Source organism: Lingula anatina, chromosome 4 (genome assembly GCF_051362555.1).
Source record: "Lingula anatina isolate TDL-2025a chromosome 4, LinAna3.0, whole genome shotgun sequence".
NCBI lineage: Eukaryota > Metazoa > Brachiopoda > Lingulata > Lingulida > Lingulidae > Lingula > Lingula anatina.
Genome location: NC_141770.1, coordinates 18066046 through 18089376, shown reverse-complemented (window position 1 = coordinate 18089376; position 23331 = coordinate 18066046). Strand labels below are relative to the sequence as shown.

At 38.1% G+C, this 23331-nt stretch overlaps 1 protein-coding gene across 1 annotated transcript; it reads right to left on the bottom strand.

The window, feature by feature from the left end:
• Window positions 1-1758: 1758 nt before the first annotated feature.
• LOC106174186 (lanosterol 14-alpha demethylase) lies at window positions 1759-16920 on the bottom strand. The gene is made up of 11 exons (XM_087010855.1): window positions 16833-16920; window positions 9918-10070; window positions 9297-9401; window positions 8286-8462; window positions 7849-7981; window positions 6580-6745; window positions 5731-5850; window positions 5330-5459; window positions 4855-5004; window positions 4269-4381; window positions 1759-3860 (listed from the first exon to the last, which is right to left on the bottom strand). Exons 2-11 carry the CDS (start codon window positions 10056-10058, stop codon window positions 3629-3631), a joined length of 1467 nt encoding a protein of 488 aa, XP_086866981.1. The 5' UTR covers window positions 10059-10070; window positions 16833-16920; the 3' UTR covers window positions 1759-3628.
• Between the last annotated feature and the right edge of the window lie 6411 nt (window positions 16921-23331).

The window sequence follows — 23331 nt, the reverse complement described above, 5'->3', positions numbered from 1 at the left end:
GTATATTATCTTCCATTTGAAGGGCTTTATCGATTTAAAGTTTTGAACTGGGGAAGAAAAATAGCTTTGCAGGATGAGTACAATAGAAAATATGACTTTGGGATATTTTAAAAACCAGTTACACTGAAGTTGCTTTTAAGAGTAATTTAAGTAAATTTATACCCCCTATACCAAAAAAAAGTGTCACCTCTAACGCAATGCGTAAAGTGATACAAAAAATTATGTCATGAAACAGCGTTCTTTATTCAACTTTTTAAAGTAATTTTTTCGCAAAAATTAACTGATTATACAACCAATGAATAAGATAACCATAGTAAAAAATCAAAGCCGCATTCTAGTATTTTGTACAGTATCTTCTGGATTGGAGGGCGCACCTGTCGCGTCTCTGTTTGGAGTCAAAAAGTTCTGTAATGTTTGCGCAGTGATGGCTTTCCACATACGGTGCAAAGATAGTATGAGGTAATTTTTGTTTGCAGAGTTATCTCTCAGTTATCCATTTCCAAGGATATCTTACACATTCTTAATGAGGTTCTGATCTAGGGATTGAGCCGTCAATCGGAGGGTCTGGATCTGGTCCGTACATAGCCAGCCTATTGTTGCATTGGCTGTACGTAGAGTAGCATTATCATGCTGAAACATAAATGGGTGATCAACAGGATTCCTTAAGTTTTTTTTCAGTGCTTGGATGCAATACAGTGGCCAATACACCCCATGCATGGCTTAAGTGGGGTGCGTCCTGTCAATCAGAGGCAGAAAATTGGAAAGCTACTTCTTACCAGCTGTTTTCCAAACCCTTATGCGTCCAATGATTCTGTCGTCATTTAAAAACAGTATCAATGCCCAGTTATTGCCTGGTGTCCATTCCAGAGTTCCAGTATACCATCTGATTCGACGTAGACGGTTCCTGGCAGTGATCACTGGTCTCCTAACAGAAACATTGCCAAAATAACGACGATTGTGCTAACGCCTTCACAGAAACACCTGTGTGCCCTGTTCTTGTGAAATGTTGCAGTCAAGTTCCAAAATGTCATGAAACGTTTTCTTAGAGGTGGCTTATTAACATTCTCTCTTTTCTGGGTGTGAATTCCTTCGGTCGGCCTTACTCAGGTAAATTTACCCATGTGCCTGTTTGGTAATGATGTTGTTTATACCTCTGAATGGTTCTCATGGGAAAACCAAACCTGGCAATTCGGCGGGTCAAAACTCCCTCCTATGTCAACCGATTGGTATAAAAAAAATTATTCTTCTCACTTAGGAGCCGCATGTCAAAAAATAATTGGTTTGGGGGCATTTCATTGGTTAGTTAGGTAGGTCAATGTTCGACTACTAACATCCCTAATTCATACAATGATCGGTTGCCTAGTTGTCATGTAATAGTAAAATAAAAAGTTTTGTAGTAATTTACATAATTGTGGAAGGGTTAACACTTTTTGGTAGGGGAGTATATATTTAGCGCGTTATATCTTTATGGTGCCCCCCCCCTTCCCCCGCCGTATTCTCCTTTGCAATACACCATTTAACAAGCGAAAAAACAACACCAAGCAAGTCTTTCTGACCTTCGTCCTAAAGAAATGTGTTTTCGTCTACTATTTATATTTAAAGTTTGGCACCATTCCTCCTCCCCCCCTTTCAAAAAAAAAAAAAAATCAAAATCTTACATTCGCATGTCGGTAAGTACTAATGTAGCGAATGTCGCAATATTTTTATTGCTTAATCAGATGCCCGATTAAAAACAGAGGAATATACAAATAAAAAGGGTTTAATTTAACATTTCATTTATTCTTTTGCCAAGCATCTGTCATCAATAAATAGTAATAATAATAAATAAACATTACATTAGTAGTTTTACATATAATAAATATTTAGACGTATGCTTTGAGATTCTACATGGTGCTTCAATAAATACACCAACGTGATAACGTTATATATACAATAACAATTACTCTGATGAACTGTCTCTGGTCATTACACCATCTTTACAAACAACTCCTCTGTGATAAGGATATTTACCATTCATAAACATTGAAAATATAATCTCACATGTAATAAGATTCCGTTGAATACCCACAACGACTTCATATTACATAGGTTTCATTATTATGCAACTGGGGCCAGTAAATATAGAAAAAGCGAGATAAATCTCGCCAAATGCGGTAGCAGAGACACGGGATGAGACGGGACACAATCTTACTCCAGGGCCGGGCAAGGAGTAACGCGCGTAAAAATCTGACTCAGAATGAGAACCAGGTGGATAAACAATACTCCTACTATGCCCTTCCTGCGATCAATTATCGCTTAATGATAAAACGGGAAAATAAATATTGGAGAGCCAACGATTAAATGCATTTTCCGCCTGACTATGAGCAATTTGTCATGACGTACATGATTACGTCATCCCACTGAAAGAGGGCGGGAGGTTGGGGATTATTACTCTAATAACACTTTAACTAAGTCTTGAACCTCGGCTAGACAAATAGTGCTTAATGCACATATTACCATAAACACAATATGCAGTACTACGACTTCAAATTAAAATACTATCACAAATGTGTCGGTGCCACAAAATTACCACACACAGTAATATTTCTGTTGTAGTAAAATTAATCAGTCTAATCAGGCACCGAATCGTTTGAAAGAACACAGATTAATATGTAAAGTTCAAACTAGTAACCCAACCCCCATATCCACAGCCTTCTGATCTGTTATCCCCTAACCTACAAACACCCTTAAAATCTGAATGTAACATGCTTCAGCGTGAATGAAATAAGAACCAACACTTCCAACATTTCGATACCATCAAATTCAGGGTAATCAGTGGTCTACAACGTGTGTAAACAATGACAAGGCTTAGCTGACTCAGTGCTTAAACCCCACCACCTGTTTTATTCCCGTGCAGTAAGAGCTGGGTGCAGGTGAATACGACATGATTATCTCCACATGGCAAGCTAGTACAACTATACAGGAAAGACATCTTGCCGCGAAAACGCGCTTCATTGAGGGAGTGACGCATTTACTACGTCTTTAACTCATTTTGGGAATCTGATACCAAAACATCCTCTCGATCCCGTCAAAAGTGTGACTAATGTCTAATCTATGAAATGTACTGTATCACTCTGGCTATCAAGTCTCTACGACAGTTTCAATGTCTAATCCTACAGCCATCGAGACCTTTATAATCCACATTGGAGAAACCGACAGTAAAGATATAAAAAAAGATCTCATAAATTTAATGATAGGCGTGAGATAAAATTTGCTCAAGCAAGGAAAATAAAGAAGGGAGAGAAGATAAGTGAAAAAGATTGATGAGGGTCCCTGGGAAGAGATTTAAAATAACCATCGTCTAAGACTTACTAATCTAAGTGATCTAGCTAAATTAATATCTGGACGGTCACGTTACGCCAATCTAAAATAAATAACTTAATAAATATGTGTATACAAAAAAGAGACATACAAAAATAATTTAAATCTTTCTCATAACTTCCTTGTGTGGGGCTTCAAGTGGTTCCACTTGTTCGATCAACTGATCAACGAAACCATATCACGCAATGTGAAAGTTCGGACCCCGCAGAGCAGATGTAAAAGTTGCTATGATTGGTAAATTTCTCTGGCAAGCGGAAGCCTCAACCAATCATCTCTTCTTATATATGACTTTCTTATCGTCTGGGATGAGAAATAGCGTCGTACGATCCTCCACTGGAAAACGCTCAGAAGGAAGTTCAAGTTTGTATTTTCTTAAGATGGTCGCCCAGATTGTCTTCATTTCCAACATGGCGAAGTTAGGACCAAGGCATTTGTGTGTCCCTGCGCCGAATGGTGTGTATGAGGCTTGTTGTCTGGGGTTGTTTCCAAAGTCAATGAATCTGAAAATAGGCAAATGTGGACAATTTAGTATCCTAATATTTGATGAGTGATACATTGCACATATACAATATAAGTTTTTTTGTTTCATCTTCTAACGACATAAACTTTGTATTAAAAAGCTGTTAGGAGTTTCTAAAGTAAAAGTTTAACAAAACAGATACAGCTTGAAACCTGAACTTCAGTAAATACATGCTTGGTAGCCCCCCCCCCCCACCCCCACAGCACCCCCACAACACCCGTCCACTGTTTCCTTAATTATTAAATTAAACAGGGAAAACATGAAAGAGAGGTCATTCAAAATGTGTTATTCCTGTTATTACAACTGAGACCCTTTTCTCTTAAACTGATATGAATAGGACAACATTTCAGAGTGCACATAGGGCAAGGAGACAAAGACATGTCTGTACCTGTCAGGCTTAAAGTCCTCCGCATCCTCTCCCCAAATTTCAGGCAAAGTCTGGTTGACGATGATGGAAATGCACGTCATGGTGCCGGGAGTCAAAGTGTAATCTAAAACGTCCTGGAGAAGAAGAATAGTATAAGCATAATGTTAAGAATAATAATAAACGTAAGACATGTAATAGCAAGCTGTAATAGCATTTTGAAAGAGATTAAGGACGTGTCCCCGATCAAAATCGATGTCTCAACTTTGATAAATTTTCGCAATGAGGAAGTTCACACTGAACTGGAGAGTCACCTTAACCATTAAGAGTTATGTCAGGCTACAAAAAAAGTTGTTAGCATAAGTGTTCGCCTGTTTGAAACACGTCAAAGTCTGAACGGAACAGAACCTGTCACGGACTTAGTTTGCAAAATTTTGAAAAGAAGAAAAACAGAAGAAAAAGAAGATTAGGCTATTATGTTGATGATGAAATCTACCTGACCTCTGACCTACCTAGGACGCAATGTACATATATTGTGCCCTAGGACCTATAGACTTGCTAGGCTGCATCGCAGGTGAAAATATTTCTTATGTAAGAGACTGTTTCTTACCTTATCTTTACGGCATTTCCGGATGAAGGTGAATGCCGGTGGTCGCAACCTTAAAGTCTCTTTCAGGCCCCTCTCCAAGGCGGGGTATTTTTCTAGGACTTTATAATCTAATCCACTAGCATCTTCCATCTGCTCTTGGTATATTTGTTCCTGATAGAGAAAAGGATGTTCTCGTATTTATTATGTGAATATAACAAACGAAATGGAAACGACTCAACGTGTACATATTACTAAAAACTTCTGAAATAACTCTACCATTCGTTTATTGTTATGTGTTTATGAAAATACATTTATTTATTTATACTATATAGCACTAAATAAAATGCCACATGTGCTTTAGATACATTTTCTGCGGGGATCCTGTATTTGACATACAAGGCAAGAGAAGTAATAAAAACACTTTTATCAAAACGTTTTTCATCAGTAAAACATGACGAAATTCCATTAAAAAAACAGTCCTCTGATCATTCCTTACCTGTACATCCTGGTGTTTAGCCAAAAAAAGCCCAAACCATGTGCTTGTAATTGAAGGTTCTTCTGTTCCCAGTGTCATCAATGCAGTCATTATTCCGATTAATTCTGTGTCAGTTAGTGGCTGCCCGTGTCTGGAAATAAAAAGAAACATAAGGATTCACTGATTTTATTCTTGTTTTACATTTCAAATTCAAACCTGAGCCAGAAAAAATACCCAGAACTTATTCCACAGACCCAGAATGAACAATAATAATAATAATAATAATAATAATAATAATTATAATAATAATAATGGGTATATTTATTTCAGAAAACATTTTTCAATTGATCCTTCGTGAAATGTGATTCAAATGATACTAATATAAAAATTTGCCTTAATTTTCTTAATGCGACTGAACTTACTTGTTCTTAGATTCCATTAGACGCTGTAAGGTGTCATCTTCTCTTGTCGGTTCTTCGCGTCTTTTGTTGATGATTTCTTGGAATATCTTTCGAATCTTAGCGTTGGCCCTGTCGCGTTTACTGTAAAGCAAAATGGGACAAATAAGCCTTCTTTATTTTCATAAACCTGTTTCATAATAATATTTTCTTTCCTGGCACCAAAAATAACTTCAAAATTTTCTCAGAAATAATACAACAAAAAAAGTCTTCACTTTGCTTAACTTCACCGCCATTTCGCCAGATCTCTTAGGCTAAAACTGGCCAACTAAGGAAGGTAATTGACTCAAACATGTTCCAACCTTAAGTAAATTATTCGCATTATCAAGCATTTGTCATTATCATGCTATCCGTTGCATATATAACTTTGTACAAACACGTGGAGGAAACATATGTCGGTCAGCTCAACAGATTAATGGTTTCACACAATTACTTGTATGGCACGAAAAAAAACATTACAATTATTCCCTTGACCTTCAATAGTATTGACGCTTTAACGTAATTACTTGAATTGATGCGATTAAGCAAATACTATACGAAACCAAGGGAATAATGGCATGCTATCAGAGGTAACTAAGACATGCAGTAGAGTTGCTTTTTAATCGGCAGGAGGGGCTAAAGTTTTTTATTCTTGGAAATATGGACCAGTAACTAAGAGACGGTATGGAGGGAAAGGGAAAATAGGAAGTTATGGCCAACAAACAAAAAAATGCAAACGATCAATAAATAAATAAATAAATAAATAAATAACAGACTCATGCCCGAGGCAATCACCGTTAGTTGTGATATGAGATAAAGGGTCATATAACTTACTAAAAGACAGCTGATTGCATAAAACTGGGAATGGTCATAACAAGGGGATGAAACCCTGAGATGAGGTCATGATAGAGGTCGAGGTTAACCGCTTTCGTCACATCCGTTCCCAGGAGGCATTTCGGCCCGCAACGAACGCACAGTTCACGGAATGTGTGAAGAATGTCTGGAAAAAAAGGGAATGTCGATCAAATTTGATAGTCAACAAAAAAAGGAAAAGAAGGACTCATTAAAGAAACAACGTTAAATTTAACAAAAATCAACATAAGGAGCAAGAATAATTCACGAAAATCATTTAGAATACAAAAATGGTTTCAACAATGCACTTACAAGTCAAAATTATAAATGTCAAATACCAGCAATGCAAAATATGGTAAAGAAACATAAAGCAACAATTCCTTTCTATAAAAGTTGAAAACTATTCAAAATCAAGCTTGAAAAACACCAGAAGAAATTGGACTAATAAGCAAATGCAAATACCTAAAAGAACATCGAATAGACAAGAATAAAAAAAATACAAGGACACAAAAAAGTGCAAAAAACCAACGATGTCAACAAGAAAAACAAATACATCAGTTAACCAACGGCATTTTTTTAACTAAGAGATGCAAAATCAATAAGAAGTGTTGGACAGTGAGCAAATTATAATCACCACAGACCTTATCACCTCGTTATCTATTGATCATTAACTACGGAGGTCGGAACATGATGCCAGAACGCCCCCTGGGCTTATGTATTGAAACGCGTGTTCCACGTGCTTTGAGCATACATTTATATAACCTGTTGTCTTAATTGACACAACCTCGACATTGTAAGGCCAAATCGGTGTCATCATATCCGAATTCTGATCTGTTTAGATCTACAAGGGCCACTATAAATATCGACTTCCTTTGCCACTGCCAAGATAATTGTGGAAGAAAACCCATTATTGGTTTGTTAGACGTTGATGGGTAATGTCAGTCACACAACAAGTGGGCGTGGCTAAACACGCTAAGCCAATAAAATAGAAAGGGCTCATAGGTTTTTCTAGAGATCTGCTTTCTTTTAACATTTTTAATGATTGAAAGTAAAAATTTGCTTTGTGGAAACTTAAATATATCTGGAGTCAATATATTCTGTTTGATGAGATTCCCTTCAAATGTTGGGGATATACACAGATATATCTTGCAGAATTAGCATCCCCCTTCATCCAAAACATTGAAAGCAAGCGTTGTACATGCCACCATAAAGCCAACCAAGATTATCTGTTTTCAAACAGTAAACACTTACCAATACTTCCTGTCTCTCCCCACTTCTCCTCCAGATATTGGGTAACCTCGTCCTCAATGACAGAGGCATACTCTTCCATTCTGTTCCGGGTGAGGCCTGACTTTCTAATTAGACGAAACTGTTCCAACATTACCTTTAAAGAAAAAAAAATTAAACATTTTTAATTTTGGTTTGGGTACCGGTGTGACAGGATAGGAAGTACAAGAAATGAAAAAACTGAGTCCAACATGATAAGTACAATCTAACGTTAGCCGGGAGAATCGGGGTCAACACGTGAAACGAATTTCACACATACAAGCAAGAAAGAAATTTAAAACCTGGTTTTAATCAGTGAACTGGATCGTTCAATTTGTTTTACCAATCAGCAGTTAAAATACGACATCAAGATGATTTGGTGTTACAGCAGAAAAATGAAATGTCAATAAAATGCGTCTTACCGAATGAGGAACATCATATGCTGTGTCTTTGCCGAGAATGGGAGTCGTAATTTTCGAGTTCATTTCTTCTCCGTTTAGCTGGTCGTTCGGGCTGTAATAAAATTCCCTTGACGCTTCTGGACCAACCAAAAACGTGAATGTTTTGCCCATCATCGTGAACCTAAACGCTGGGCCATACTGAAAAGAAGGGCAAGGCATTAACTTAATTTCAAGCACTGTGAAGGAGTAACTCACCAAACACAGTACGTTTTGTAACGTTACCATTACGTTTATTGGTCATGTAAACGTTGTTTTCCTAACACAACATACTTCTTCACAGAATGCGCTATTTTTATGTTAATAGTTAATCCCTCCATTTCAATTTTCCTTGATAAGCGGCTTTATCGTAGATGCAGATTTACAGAATCCATGCATTATACCGCCCTCATGAATGGCATCAATACATAGATCACAATATCTGTATATGATATGTGTAATTTGTCTCGTTCCACCCACGTTGAGCTTTATTCTCTACAATTATAGCTTTGTATGGTTTTATTTTACCGCTCGTATGGTGGTATCGGATGTAGGCATGCTTACATATACAAACTTATTTCTCTTTCTTCTCATATGTTTTAAGCTGTGCGTCATACGCATTCAATACTTTCAAAAGCTAAACGGTGTTGCTTATGATGATTTGAGCCATTTTGTCATATCGGAAACTGCCTTGTTCCTTCTTTTTTTAATACGCGTAAAATACTAAATCACGTTGCATTGAAAAAATGAAACGATTGACGGTGAGGTCATGAGTGAATGTGCCAAGTCAATGTCAAGTCACTCTCTCAATATGAATATAACAAAAAAATGCTATATAATATTTATAACTATCAGAATTGACCAACACTTTACTCCTGCTTATTTCAATGCTTACCGTCTACCTACCTAACTAACTAACTACAGTCCCAGAATATCATGTTCCAAACTGATATCAGACAGTACAACAGTAGGTAAAAAGTCAAGAAAAAAGCTCACCTTTCTGTATGCGTTGAGCAGGAATTCTTTAGGATTTTTACCATACGCGAATGCGTGGCCAAAGAATGGAAGTGATGCCGAGATGAACGGTGGAAGTTGGTTTTTCTGTAAGTGAAAAACAGAGTCATTTGTCATCTAACATAAAACCAAAGATTACATAATAATAATAATAATAATAATAATAATAATAATAATACATTCTGTGTCATATTCGGTTTCGGTTTGAGGAAGACCAAAGGAAAACGGATTAATAAGACATTCGTGTCAAATAAACAAGGTTGCATTCCACTGTCCTTCGTATTACACGAATCGCTACCAATTACAGTAGAATTAAACGTCAAGGTTAAATCGCTAGATTTAATCATAACTTATTGGTCCTATCTTATGTCCTTGGTCCCTTACAAAATCAAACACACACGTATACTTTTTCCCCATTAAAAATACGTCGGTTGGTAATTTCAATATCTGAGATCAATGTTACAAATATTTCAATTCTTAGATAATCAGGTATTAACGCGCTTTACAGTTGTTATCCCCATCCTAATATATTTCAAAATTACAAGAAAAAACATCTGCACAAAAACGTTAAAAATGAAAAAAAGTAGCAGTAGTTACACTTACCCGTCTAGTAAAGAAAAACTGTTTCCAGCTTGAAAAACTGTAACGCTGCAAAAGTTGTATACCCGCCAGTAATAGGCAGGAAACAAGGAGCAACACACTGCTGTGATCAACGCTGTTGAGTAGATGAAATATTACTGCCATTATGTGCTGGTTCTGCAATGAAAAAAAAAGACATGAAATAGACACGAGAATGTAATAACTAGTTGTGACAGCTGAAACGGTTTGTTATAGTGCGATCCCACAGCGTTCGAATAGCGTTTAACCCTCATGGATGCTGCCTCATTTGAAAGGTAGGTCGAGCTTTGGACAACCACAGGTATGCTGAGTTCCCATTATTTCAATATTGCGTCTCTTCGCTAACGGACGAAAAAAAATTATAATTTCGCTGTGAAGTCACTGCGTGAAATCACTGCAGGTATTGAAAGGTAAACTGAATTAGAGACTTACGAGCCGTGAATTGATACTAACTTTTTTTAAAAATCTTCAGCCGGAATGTCTTAATGAAAGATGAATCAAGTCGTCAAAGTATCGAGCTACTGTTTAGCCCTGTATAAGTTCCTCTCTGTGTTCCCTCTTGCTCCTCTCAGAGTATTACTGACTGCTTCCAGCCACGAGCCCATATATTTATAGACAAGCGGCTGAGACTCAAAGCTATAAAGCCCCACCCACATACTATTGATTGACACTTGTTATACACTCGCTTCTAATGTTTCCTTGAGGCTCAGCGGAAGTACTTGAAAGCTAACACGTTGACGTCATACTAGATACGGGTCGGATCGACAGTGGCGGTGTCGACGTCGTCATCTGGTTGGTCGAGAACGGTGACTGACCTAACGGCTGAGTTCCACCGGGAGAACTCTGAGTTTGCAGAGTAACAGAGTAAGACGGTTTAGTCACTCGTCTACGGTTTACAAGTGGGCACTCTGATTTCATTAGTGAACGCAGTCCCTGGTTGTAAGAACATGCTCTTTTTTTCGTGCTGGCGCATTTAGAGGCAAAGTGTGTAAGTGTGTGTGTGTGTAGAGAGAGAGAAGGAGAGACAGAGAGAGAGAGTGAGAGAAATAGAGAGAAAAGAGAGAGGGAGAGAGGGTATGAGAAAGAGTGTATTTGTAATGTTGTGAATATGGAGGGAAAAGGAGAGAGAGAGAGGGAGAGAGAGAGAGAGCTAGGTGTGTGCGTGAATATGACTATAAACGCTGAGAAAGAGGGATGGAAAACAAGACAGATAGAGAGAGGGGGGTAGAGAGAAGTTGAAAAATGATATAAAGTAACGAATTGCATACAGGAAAAGTTATCTCTCTCATGCATCCTGTCCGCAATAAACATAAAACATCAACAGAATTTAAATATACCTTACTAAGATAAATATACCTTAGATAATATTTCACATATGGCAAAAAAATCCGCAAATGTTTATAAGGAAATGAACAAAAAAACTCATGCCACTCATACCAAGCTTGCTTCTGTTTTATTTCCACTGATTTGAATAAGCAACACATGCTCGATGCATTCCCGTGCGTAAAACACCTGTTTCTCCGCCTTTTCATTTACTTAAATACAGCCACCACTAATAACACGCTCCAATAATACTATCTTTGCGGAAACAAGGACATCGAGTCAGAAGCTGGGGATAATTCCCGCTTCCTTGTAGACACATCGATATGGAGCTTACCAGAAATATAACAATCAACACTTCAATACAATCAAGAAGTGACGATCGAACCTTAATTAACGTTTCACTCCACGGTAACCCGTTTCATTGACAAACCCCTCCTTTTCATTAGTCCGACATTTTTCCTATCGCCCGGTAGCTAGGGTTTTGCCGTACGTTGCTATACTGTATTAATTGATCCCTGAGTGTTTATCTACCTCAAACACAATCTGTCTTTTACTTCCTCCACTATTTAACGCTTGTTAGAGTAGGTCTATTGATGTAATTGCTATGAAGGCAATACAAAGAGCTCCCCACTTAGCAGATGTAAAAAAAAGCGATGGTGTAAATTCCTAGAGATGTGTTAAAGGGAGTCGGGAAGAGAAGGATATGGCATTTAATGGAAATTGGCGTTCAGTAACTTTCGTTGTATAGAAGGAAATTACGAAAACGCGTGGAGTTAAAAAATTAAATAATAACCTCAAACAAGTTCTAAATAATTATATATTGATGATGGAAGCATGTGTCACCATCTACTTTGTCACATGCGTAAAAATGTGCACGTTTGCCTATTTCTCAGCCGTGCAGCACCCACAAACGCACACGAACACGTTTATCAAAACGAGTTAATGCATGGCATAAGAAACATGCATGCGCATGCAACACGTTTTGACTCACTCAATAGCACGCTCACGCAGGAGCGCACCCTCACACTAATCACTGAATAATGTGGCATCGGTAACCACTAAACTTCAGAGGATCATCATATCCATCTCACATACTAAAAAATTTCAAAAGCAGACAGAGGAACGTACTAGACAACATCAAAGAGTGGTCAGACGGAGGCCCTTCCCAGACCCAAGTATTGGCACGCATCTGAAAAAAAATTGTGAGCTTGGCGAGCGGAGTGCCATCACAGCACCACGGAATAAAGAGAGAGAGAGAGAGAGAGAGAGAGAGAGAGAGAGAGAGAGAGAGAGAGAGTGGGGGGGGGGGGGTGGATGGAGAGAGAGATTGCAGGTACGCACAGGTGGTCTCGTAATTATCTAGCTAAACGCTTCCGGTTGTGCGACTGTGAATTAGTTTAAGTGATTTTCACGGTGATTTACAGACGAAAGTCACCATCCGCTTGAACTGAAGTAATGGGTGTAAAATGATTGTGAACGGATTCAATGCAGCGAAGTGATTTGCTGTCAATCAGAGAGAGAGTGAGAGAGAGAGAGGGAGATATAGGAAGGTGTGTATCCCTTCCCCCTGTGCACCTTTCCGAAGAGCACCCTTAACAAAATTAAAAAAGATAAGTCCAATACTAATAATAAAATGAAATAACTAAATAAAGGGTCTCTAATTTTTACCCAACTAGGCCATTTATAAAATTTATACTTATACAATTTTAACCCAACTGGGTCATTTTATCTTATTTACACCTGGCTTTATGCAAATATATCTTAATTTTCATGCTGATTTATTAGAAACCTGCTTGTAACGATCACTTACCATTTATTGACATGCATTTACATATATATACGTACATGCATGTAGTCACATATACATATACATTGAAACTAGCAGGTTTCAAAATGACAGTAAAACAAATTACTTTGGTAATCAGGCAAAAAAAAAATTCAGTTTCAATAAAAACTATTTCAATTCCCTACATTCTTTATCAACGATTTTTCTGAAATCGACAAAAACCAACGTACCTTCTTACTACAGTCCACATATCTGCTGTCATTAGTTATAACAATAGGACTGATTTCCCAAATCATTTCAAAATTGAATTTATGAAAAGAAAGAACATGGTCACGGAGACAAGTGGCCCTGGCAAAGTAATTTGACCTTACGCGTCTTTCTCGGAAGATGCCCTCGAGGGTACATAAATGTGATTAAAACCCGTATAGCGCTTTAACTGCTTGTCTTCTAGGAGGGCGTGGGAGGCAAAAAAACGCTTCAGAATGAAAATGCAAGGACAATAAGGGCAATTAATGATAGATTAAAATACCCAATAGATTATTGCTAATACCCAATAGAATGCGGTTGGCAACATATTGAATTCGATGCTCCTAATGCATGCTGCACTCCAACGCACTAACACTGTTTGTATAGTAAGTTCCTTAATGGGTAAAGCGCAACTAGGAAATATGGAATAATATTCATTGTGCTTTTTTCTTCTCAGTTTAAGCATATGGATTACATTTTTGTCAAATAGAAGCTTCTCCATCTTTGGTGCGCTGATAAATCTCTTCGACCTCCCTTTCTCCCATTTTTCTGCATCTATATATTTCTACTGAGGTAAAACTGTTCAAAAACTCACTAGCTGTACTACATTACCCTCCACCACAGACCTAAGGGTCATAAAGCCAATTTCATGGAAACATATAAGGAAACATATAACCACAATCTTTATATCCTAAACGGCATACTGGGTCTAAACTCGACCTCAGATAATACTCATTTTGCTACGCTTTGAAACTGATTGCCAATGGAAAGTGAGGAAATGCTGGTATCGGTCAACCATCATCATCGTCATCGTCGAAGCCTGGTCGAGATGGGTTAAAAGAACCGGCTCTAAGTCAGCCTGTACATTCAACTGAATGCATTTCAAAATGAATACACCCGTCTCACATAGTTGAAACTGATCGTGATACCGAACAACACCCACTCGGTCTCTTCCTCTCACAATACCCATCGACGCAAGGTGGAGAGGATGAAGGAGAGACGAGATGTTATTGGGATGATGGAGATATTTTACTTGAAATTCGAGGGAACAGAGATGTCGACCCCCACCCCCACCCCCTCCCACCCACCCATAGTTTTCTACATCTAATGTCGCGTGTCTTTAAATTCATTTCGCTGACCAGTTCAAGGTCACTTTCAAGGTCACAAGTTCACTAGCCTGATCAGCAGATTTGAAGTTGTGGTCCAAGCTGGCATCAGAGCTACACGTCAGCAAACTCCACTTATAAATGAAAGTATCAAATGATCAATTAACAGGTGGGATAAACAGTACCATCCACTTTGTCAATTAATGCATTTAGGGATACAGGTGTCTGTAATTGTCAAGTGGCTTATAATCACCTCACCCAATTTATTGTCCCGTACCCACATTTCCGTTCGTCTGCGTGATCATTTAATACTAAAATAGCACAGAACTGACGTAGCAACGTCAATCTTAATATAATGAAAATAAAATGTCGCACATAGGGGCGGAACGTATCAGATATGACACAGCAACCCGCTCTCCGTCATGGCCATTTTACGGATGATTGTAACGTTATATAAACGTTGATGCACATGGGCGGCACCTATGCCATAAGTATACGCAATGTGTGCGAACACATGCACGTGTATACGCACACTGAGAGACAGAGAGCACGCATACAGAGAGAGAAAGAGAGAGAGAGAGAGAGAGAGAGATTGTAAACTCTTATATGATCTAAATATGTTTTACTGAAATAAATATACATGTACCAAACAATATATGTCTAAGGCGTCCAATTAAGTCTTTCTAAGTTCCTTTTGCTTATTACTTATTCCATTTTCTAACCTTTTCTGTTGGAAACACGTTGTTATTTCGTGCTTAGATCAAAAATTAAGTTAAAAACCCCTTCCAAACTGTTGCGATACTACCTTTAACGATACAACTTTTACTATTTCACAACTCGTTATTTACTAAATACAATGAAAATCCTCTTTTTGTCCCCTTTATAGACTAGCAAGAATTATTACTTACTCCATGAAATAATTATCAACTTTGTCAAATGTTATTTTACCTGTGCGAAAGCCTACGAACACTTTCATGCTGTTTATCCTTGTCTTTACACCCTAAGGGACAATTCCCATAGACACATCGGCTTACGTGGGTTGACCCAACCGTGCGGGGACTGTCGCCAAGTCCCAGAAGTTTAACATATCTTAAAACACGCCTTCTTCTGGCGTTAAGTAGAATACAGAAAAAAAAACTGGAGATTATACAAACACGTTAGAAACAAGAGGTGCGGCATTCGGTTAAGCTGACTGCACTTAGCAGGAGACCCCTCGGAGTTGGGTCGATCGACGTAGACCGATGGTGTGTTTGTGGGAATGGGGTCTAATTTACATTTGTCCAGCGAAGGTAAGCATAGAAACATTACGATACCCTCCCACCATCCCCCCTCCCCCGGGGTCCGGTGGTGATATGGTTGTAAATCCCACTGTGGTTACTCAAGGCTGAAGGAAAATTCACCATCTTCTTATTTAGAATACGGCATCTACATGGGCTAGCTTATGACTGCATTCCCACAGATTTTAGATCGATCTATCCCCGTGGGGAGTCTCACTAGATTACTGTCAGCTTAGCCGGCTTAAATGTCTGCCCCGCCTACCAAAAGCTGTAAGGGGGTAATTAACTTCCGTGCGCGCTCGACTGACAGCAATGTAGCGTGAACCCCCAGGGAGTTAGGTCGGTCCAGATGGATCGATCTAAATCTGTGGGAATGCAGTCTAAGTCTGTGTATTTATGAGAATCCGTTGACGCACCAAGTTGATTAAATTTAAGGTGATCATTTTATCCTTGAATCTGTTTTCGATCCGAATGTGATATTTAAATTACATTCAAGTCTTTTATTAAGGATTTCCTTTTTTGAAGATCAAAATGATACTTTGAAATAAAACAACCATTAAGCGTAACCGCATTTCAGGGAAAACGCGTGGTCTTCAACGTGAAATATAGCTAGCAACAAAATCAACTGAAAAACTTAAGTGTGTAGGCCTAAGCTTCGGATTGTTGGACAGAAATATGAAGATAAAAACTAAATTTTGGCCATGTTTTTATCATTATTTTTTATCAATGATGAGATAAGAATTCCCAATCATACAAAACATTGTATGCAAACGTGTTTTCCACATTGGCCAACCGATTTTTTACATGGCCTATTGAAGTACATATTATTTAACGGTGATCGTATTCGTTAAAGAATTTTAAACTGAATCAAACCACCCATTTAACTGTTTAGGTAAATACAAATACAAATTTTGCTAACATTTAAAAACGAACGGGACACACGATGGAATAAAAACAAATATTATATAAGAATTTGATAAAAACTACCGTGTGCAAAATGCAGTTTGTACCAAGCTTTTTTTTTTAGATAATTGAATCTTCAGTGCTCTCATTTCATCTTTTTATTCTCGTAATAACATGAATACGTTGCTTGATCTACACATATTATTTCAATATTTACTAAAACCTTCGTAAAAATATCTAATATAAAGCTTCTGATTACCTTGGATTTTTTTGTATGCGAAGGACGCTCTTCTGATATTCGCCAACTCTTCAAGAATTCTTTAAAACGATTGATGCTAACTAAGATAAATATAATTTGTTTTCTTTACACATGTCTGCCTTTCGACGGCTGTGGACTCCGAACCAATCAAGAATTTCCTCCGATAGCGTTCGGTATTTCCGTCTATTATTACCTACCTTTGTTGTGCCACAACTACTCCGGAAGTTACAGAAAAAGTCATCGATTGTCAAAATTTTAATAGAGTAATATACAGGTGTTAAATGCGAAGGCGGGAAACAAAACAGGCAAAAGCAGCGCTCCTTCAGACTTATCAGTCTCTCGATCTCACTGATCCTTTGCGGTTTGGGGACAATCAATTGATAGACCCCTTTTCACAGTCAATCACTGGCATACCTGACCAAACCACGACGCACAAAGAAAGTTTCACATGTATGTTTGTGACAAGTAGCATACAATATGTTTGATAATGGAATCAAAAGCGGTTTCACAAAGTTAAAATGCCACTCTAAATTCCTAATCAAACAGAGAATGGATATTAACGGTAGCCGACTTCCGGACAGCGGTTCATGAATAGTGACCAGAGTATTAAAGGATGACCGCACAAAAGAAAACTCTGTTTATGAAGGTATTAAAACTTATAGGCTTTTATTTTCTTTAAGCTGAATAAGATAGCTAGTTTTGTAAAAGCGCGTACGATTAATAAGTCCTAATCGGCTGACCGTAAAAATATATGGATATTTCTATTACTTTAAGCATTAAAATCATCAAAAATTATATAAAATTTTACAAAGTTTTGCATATTGTATACAGAGTGGATTAATAGTCGTATCAATGGAAAACTACAGCTGAGAGCATTTTGCGATTAAGTGCACCTCCAGTGCTGATGCCTTGTATGATCTTGTATTTCAGCACGCCCTTTGAGGGCTACTGCATAAAGCTCCTTAATTCAGAAAGAAAAAAGTCGCAATGTCAGTGCCACATGTCCTATTTTCCAGTAACAAATGCTTCTGCAGGTCACAGTTTATTATGGATATCTCCACAATAAGTGTTGATAAGCTTCGTTCCGAGCAATTACATAATTGCTACCCATTATCTATACTTTTGTCTCATAATGGGGATTCAATACGTGTATGGTTTAGCCATGGAAGAAAACACCCTATAATTGAACTTTCTATTTCTGATTTTTCACATAATGGCATAGCGTATTTGGAGATGGAGAAGCACGTTTAAACCGAGGAACGTGCCTTCGGAGTTACATTTGTGTTAATTTTTTACCTTGGAAGCCGAGATCTACTGCCTAATATGAACATGAGCAAAATTACAAATATGTCCAAGATATGAATAAATGCTTATTGTAACTTTTGCACCAGGACGTATAGGTAAAATTGAAGTAATAGTTTGACAAATGCGATGAGATAACACTTAACTAGACTACAATACAATAACACTAGACTATGGTACACTAACACTAGACTATGGTACACTAACACTAGACTATGGTACACTAACACTAGACTATGGTACACTGACACTAGACTATGGTACACTAACACTAGACTACAACAGAATAACACGAGACCACAATATAATCATAGAGTCACATCTAGATCATTGGCAAACAGCTTCCCTTTAAAAAAATGCTTACACATTGTTTAAACATAGAAGCACACACTGAGATGGTGGGCATTTTGTTCGTGTACGTTCTGCTTGTTCGCTTCGTGAGCAAATGGTTTAATTTCAAGACAACAAGGAAGACAAAGAGGACAAGTGTTGACCACGGTGACAATAATTGTGCACGACTACAATGTTTAATGTGGTATGTGGTATGTGGAGATGTTTTGTTTGCCTCAATTTCTTGATTAGCAGGTAAGCCAGGAGTTTCAAAATAGCTGACAGTGAAGACCGCACGCGTTACTTTGATTGCTAGCGAAACGTGATCACAAGTCACGAGATTCAAGAAACACGTTTGCGACTCACGAGACTTAATCAAGGGATAGTTAATACCTAAAATCTCCTCATTAGTTGACTGCTGTGCCTTCCGAGATATTATCGGTATTAAAAACGTGACCAAAAGCCACGAGATTCAAGAAATACGATCGCGACACATAGAATTAATCAAGGGATAGTTAATACCTGGAATCCTCTCATTGGTTAACCGCTGTGCATTTGGAGGAATTATTGAAACTTTCTCGTCTAAGTGAGAGCATCACAGTAAAAGCCAATGTCAGCGAATATGCAGGATTTATTAATAACGCGTGCATTTTATGTTTATCTTACCTGGTGCTAAAACATGTAGAAAAGGTCTATAACCTACCATTTGTCTATTTTTATTTATTTATTTATTTATTTATTTATTTATTTATTTATTTATTTATTTGTCGAAATATAGAAATTTAATAACTTGATTCAGATTAGCCCATCATAAGCAGGAGAAATATCTGAGAACATCTAGTGTCAAAGAGAAGCCGCATTTTTTGTCTTCCAAGAGACGGTCAGAATGTTTCAAGTTTACATTGACGGGCATCTTATTATGGGCATCTATTTTTTTTTTCTGTCGGAAGATGGTCAAAAGTGGTGGATGGATCAACACAGAAATCATTGGAAGATTGTTATAAAATATCTCTGGATCCGCCCCTGGAGAGCGTATTGGGTTGTCTACATGGACGACCCAGCCTGTTCGAATTCAGATTAATTAGGCGACCCGCTATTAGAGAAAGCAACAGAAAGGGGTGGGCCTAACATTAATGTAAATCCGCCCTGGGGCTTCAGCTAGAACATGCGCAGTTTTGGTGAGAAAATCGTTTCCTCGGAATCGAATGCTATAGACAGTCTTGTGATTCCATTTTCAGAAAGTGCTTTTTTTCTCCCCTGGGCACACAACAAAGATGTTTTGCCCAACGGGGTATGACAGAGCTACCCTGAGTTTCTAATATATATTTCCAAGCAGAAGAAACACGCTTATAATAAGAATGCTTTTTCAGCAATCTCTAAAATCCAGGATGAAAAAAAAACAGTTGATCAGCTAGATGTGCCCGAGGTTTCAGGTACAAAAATTTTGCACATTCGCTTCGTACACTTTTCATCCCCACCCCCGCGAAATCGATTTTGTTGGATTTTCGTATCACTTTGCACCCAAGTTGACTTAGGCGTCAGCTGATGCAATGAGAAGTGATCATTGGAGTTGATTTCAGTGTTTAACAGATGGGTAGGCGGAAGGATGATTGAATTCCCATACATTTGAACCCGTCTCATTTTTTCCCGTTGTTTCGTGCTTGATTTGTTGACCGTAGTTATGGTGATGATAAGCACTATAACAATTAATGCCAGAATTCAATAAATCAGTAGGTAAGTAAATTCAGTAATCCAGCAAAGGAAACACTATTTATATCTTTGTGGAACAAAGGAATGATCAATAGCCGCAAAAATCGGAGGAGATAAAAGATATCAATTTACGTAAAATGTAAGACTAAATGATAATTGAGCGCGCCTTCACTTGCACGAATTTACAAATAAAGCTATATCAGTTTTCACCTGATGAAATTGTTAGTAGAAATATGCACTTTGCCAGACAGAAAGATATAAAAAGAACAGCTAATTGCCAGGTGGTGTGGATAGCGGCTAATGTCAGCGATACTCGTTCAATTCTTGTGTTTGTATATATTTTCTACGTAGTGGCTAGAATAATAAGACTTGTATTCACAATCGGAGGCAAGGAGGAATGTGAGTAAAAAAGAGAGAGAGAGGAAAGGGGAAAAATAAAGATAGGAGAGAGAGAAGGAGAGGAGAGGGAAGAATGGTAAAAAGGGATAGAATAGACACTGCACCGTTCCATATACATGTCAGTAGGCTTGGTTATAGTGGCACTGGTTTTATCTTAATAGGCAACTTAGTATATATGTGTGTGTGTGAGAGAGAGAGAGAGAGAGAGACTTACGTATAACACTTCATACGTAGGTCAGAACGATTAAAAAACAGTAATCCGATATCTCCAAATAACTTTTGACACCCCAGCATGCCTCATAACTACACCTATAGCAGCTAGAAGGGGGCATTTATATTACACAATAAAGAGCATTACCGAATCGACCTAAACTACGTAGACTACGACGTTACTGCACTGACTGCATTGTAAAATTTGGATAAGGCCAACACAACGAGTTCCTGAGTGTGTAAACCTGTGACAGATAAAACTCTGCGTCGGTGCTCAGGGAGATTCACAGAATTCTTAACTAGTAGGCATGTTACGAATTTTTACTTGTAATAACTTGCGAAATTATTACATTTTCGGGCAATATATTGCTTCGGAAATCCCATCTTATCTTTAACCGTTTATTCGTCCAAAGGTGGGCTGCCCGCATAGACAGGCGCTAGTTGTCAAGACAGTCCACATAGGACACTAAAGCGCAGAGTACAGAACGAAATCAGATCAGATCAGAGATTGCGTCACAATACCTAATCCAAAACTACCATTTTATCATCCTTCTGACGGCATGTTTACCAATGTATATCGACCATTCTATCGCAAACATTTCCACATTCTTTCTAACACGACATCAAACGTTAGGAATCTAAATTTAACGTTGAATCAATATACATTTGTAATGCCTTTTTACGTAATAAAATTAATACCTAAAATAATTTTAATTAATCTTAAAAGTGTCGAGACATACATATTTTTACCTTTAAATATTCGAACCTTAACTGCACTCTGAGTTGTCTGTATGAAATAGCCGGTTGCAGAAGTTCTGTGTCAATACCGCTGACTTGTTCTTTCGAATAACAAATGAATTTCTTTGGGATCGTCTGTTGCCTTTAAACTATCGTCTTCCTGGTTAATTTTGTGACCACATAGGTCATTCGTCGATGCCCCTTTGAGGGGAGTGGCTAGCAATTAGAGGGACAGTTAGAACCGATTTTGACAAACTGCCAGGTACAGCGAGGTCTAAGCTAAATAGTGCCTGACACCTTTTGGTGCGGGTGACTCAAACCTATATATAGATCGTATCAAAAAGTCTCTACCTTGTGGAACACGCTCAGGTGTTATAATTATCATATTAAGATAACGACGGGGACATCCTTACGACGGGAAGCCATTTGTGAGATTCTCTTTAACATTGTCATTAGGGTAGCTCAATTACGCATAAAACGTCATTTAGGAAAGATGTGAGTCATGAAGATCCAAGTTGAAAAGATATGTGTCAAACGACACGCGCACGTGTGAACATGTACATGTGTATCAGCAGGTAACGACGTGGTCCCGATCCTCGCGGTCGGGAAAAACGACCGATCGATACCAACAGGTTGATGAAACGATGACCCTCTTGGCTTTGGTTTTCAGGCCTGTCACCTTACCGTCACCAATCATCTTCCTGGCTCAGATTGGACCTTGTCAGGCATGCCTCTCTCTCTCTCTCTCCCTCATCTCTCTCTCTCTCTCTCTCTCAATTGCTTGACAAATGATAGCCTAAATTTTCAATAAATGCATTTTCCAGACGATTTCGCCCTTATACAATAACTGCGAGGTCAATGCCTTCATATCGGGCGCTCATAAACATACCATGGGGTAAAGACCGTAAAGAAAATCGTCGTAAAGTCAAAGATATAACCAGGTAGAAGTGTAATAAGTGTGTTTGTGTGTGTGTGTGTGTGTGGGGGGGGGGGGGGGGGGGGGGGGCGGAGGGTAGTCGTTCATTTGGGTCCATTAGCAACTCTGAATGCTTATTTAATACCTTTCCATATTGCTATTCCATCACTAAGTTTCTAAGCAAGCAACAGGTGCATACAGTAATAAAATATAATCTATGCTGTTGATCTTTTTTCAATTTCCTCGTTTTTGGCCGATGACACGAGAGTATTATGTAGATTTCGTGTACCAGATCGCAAAAAGAGTTAAGTCGTTTTTATACAGACACAAAAATGAATTCCGTTCGGGCCGGTTTAAATTAATATCTACTTTTAGCCATGGCTAATCAATTTGATTAGCCAATTTTCGTAGACACCCTCAGTGCACTTGAAAGTCGACTATTTAATTGTCGGGTTTATCATTTATTCTTTACGAATTTATAAATCTATTCATTTATTTGATGTACAGGGGATTTGTTGCCCTGTGACGCGTTTTAGACGCAAACCGGTTTCCGTTTTTCGTTTCAAAAGCGTAATGCTATCTTCGAAGTTTTACAAGCAGAAAGATAGGCCTAGATGGCGAGACACCAAACATGTCTTTGCCATGCCACTTATACCCTGTAAAGAAACCAACAATAATATCGGGCATTCGCATAACCTTGGAAGAATAATACGTTCCTTTCGTCCAAGATGCCACTGAACTTTCCATTGTTATTGTCACTCTCATTATGCAATTCACAGGGGCGGTTCCATGCTCTCACGCCAGTAGAAAATTCACTCTTTTTTCCAGGTCAGGACGAGCTGAAATGGTATAATACTTCCTCCACCCACCCTATCAAAGATATGAGAACGAATG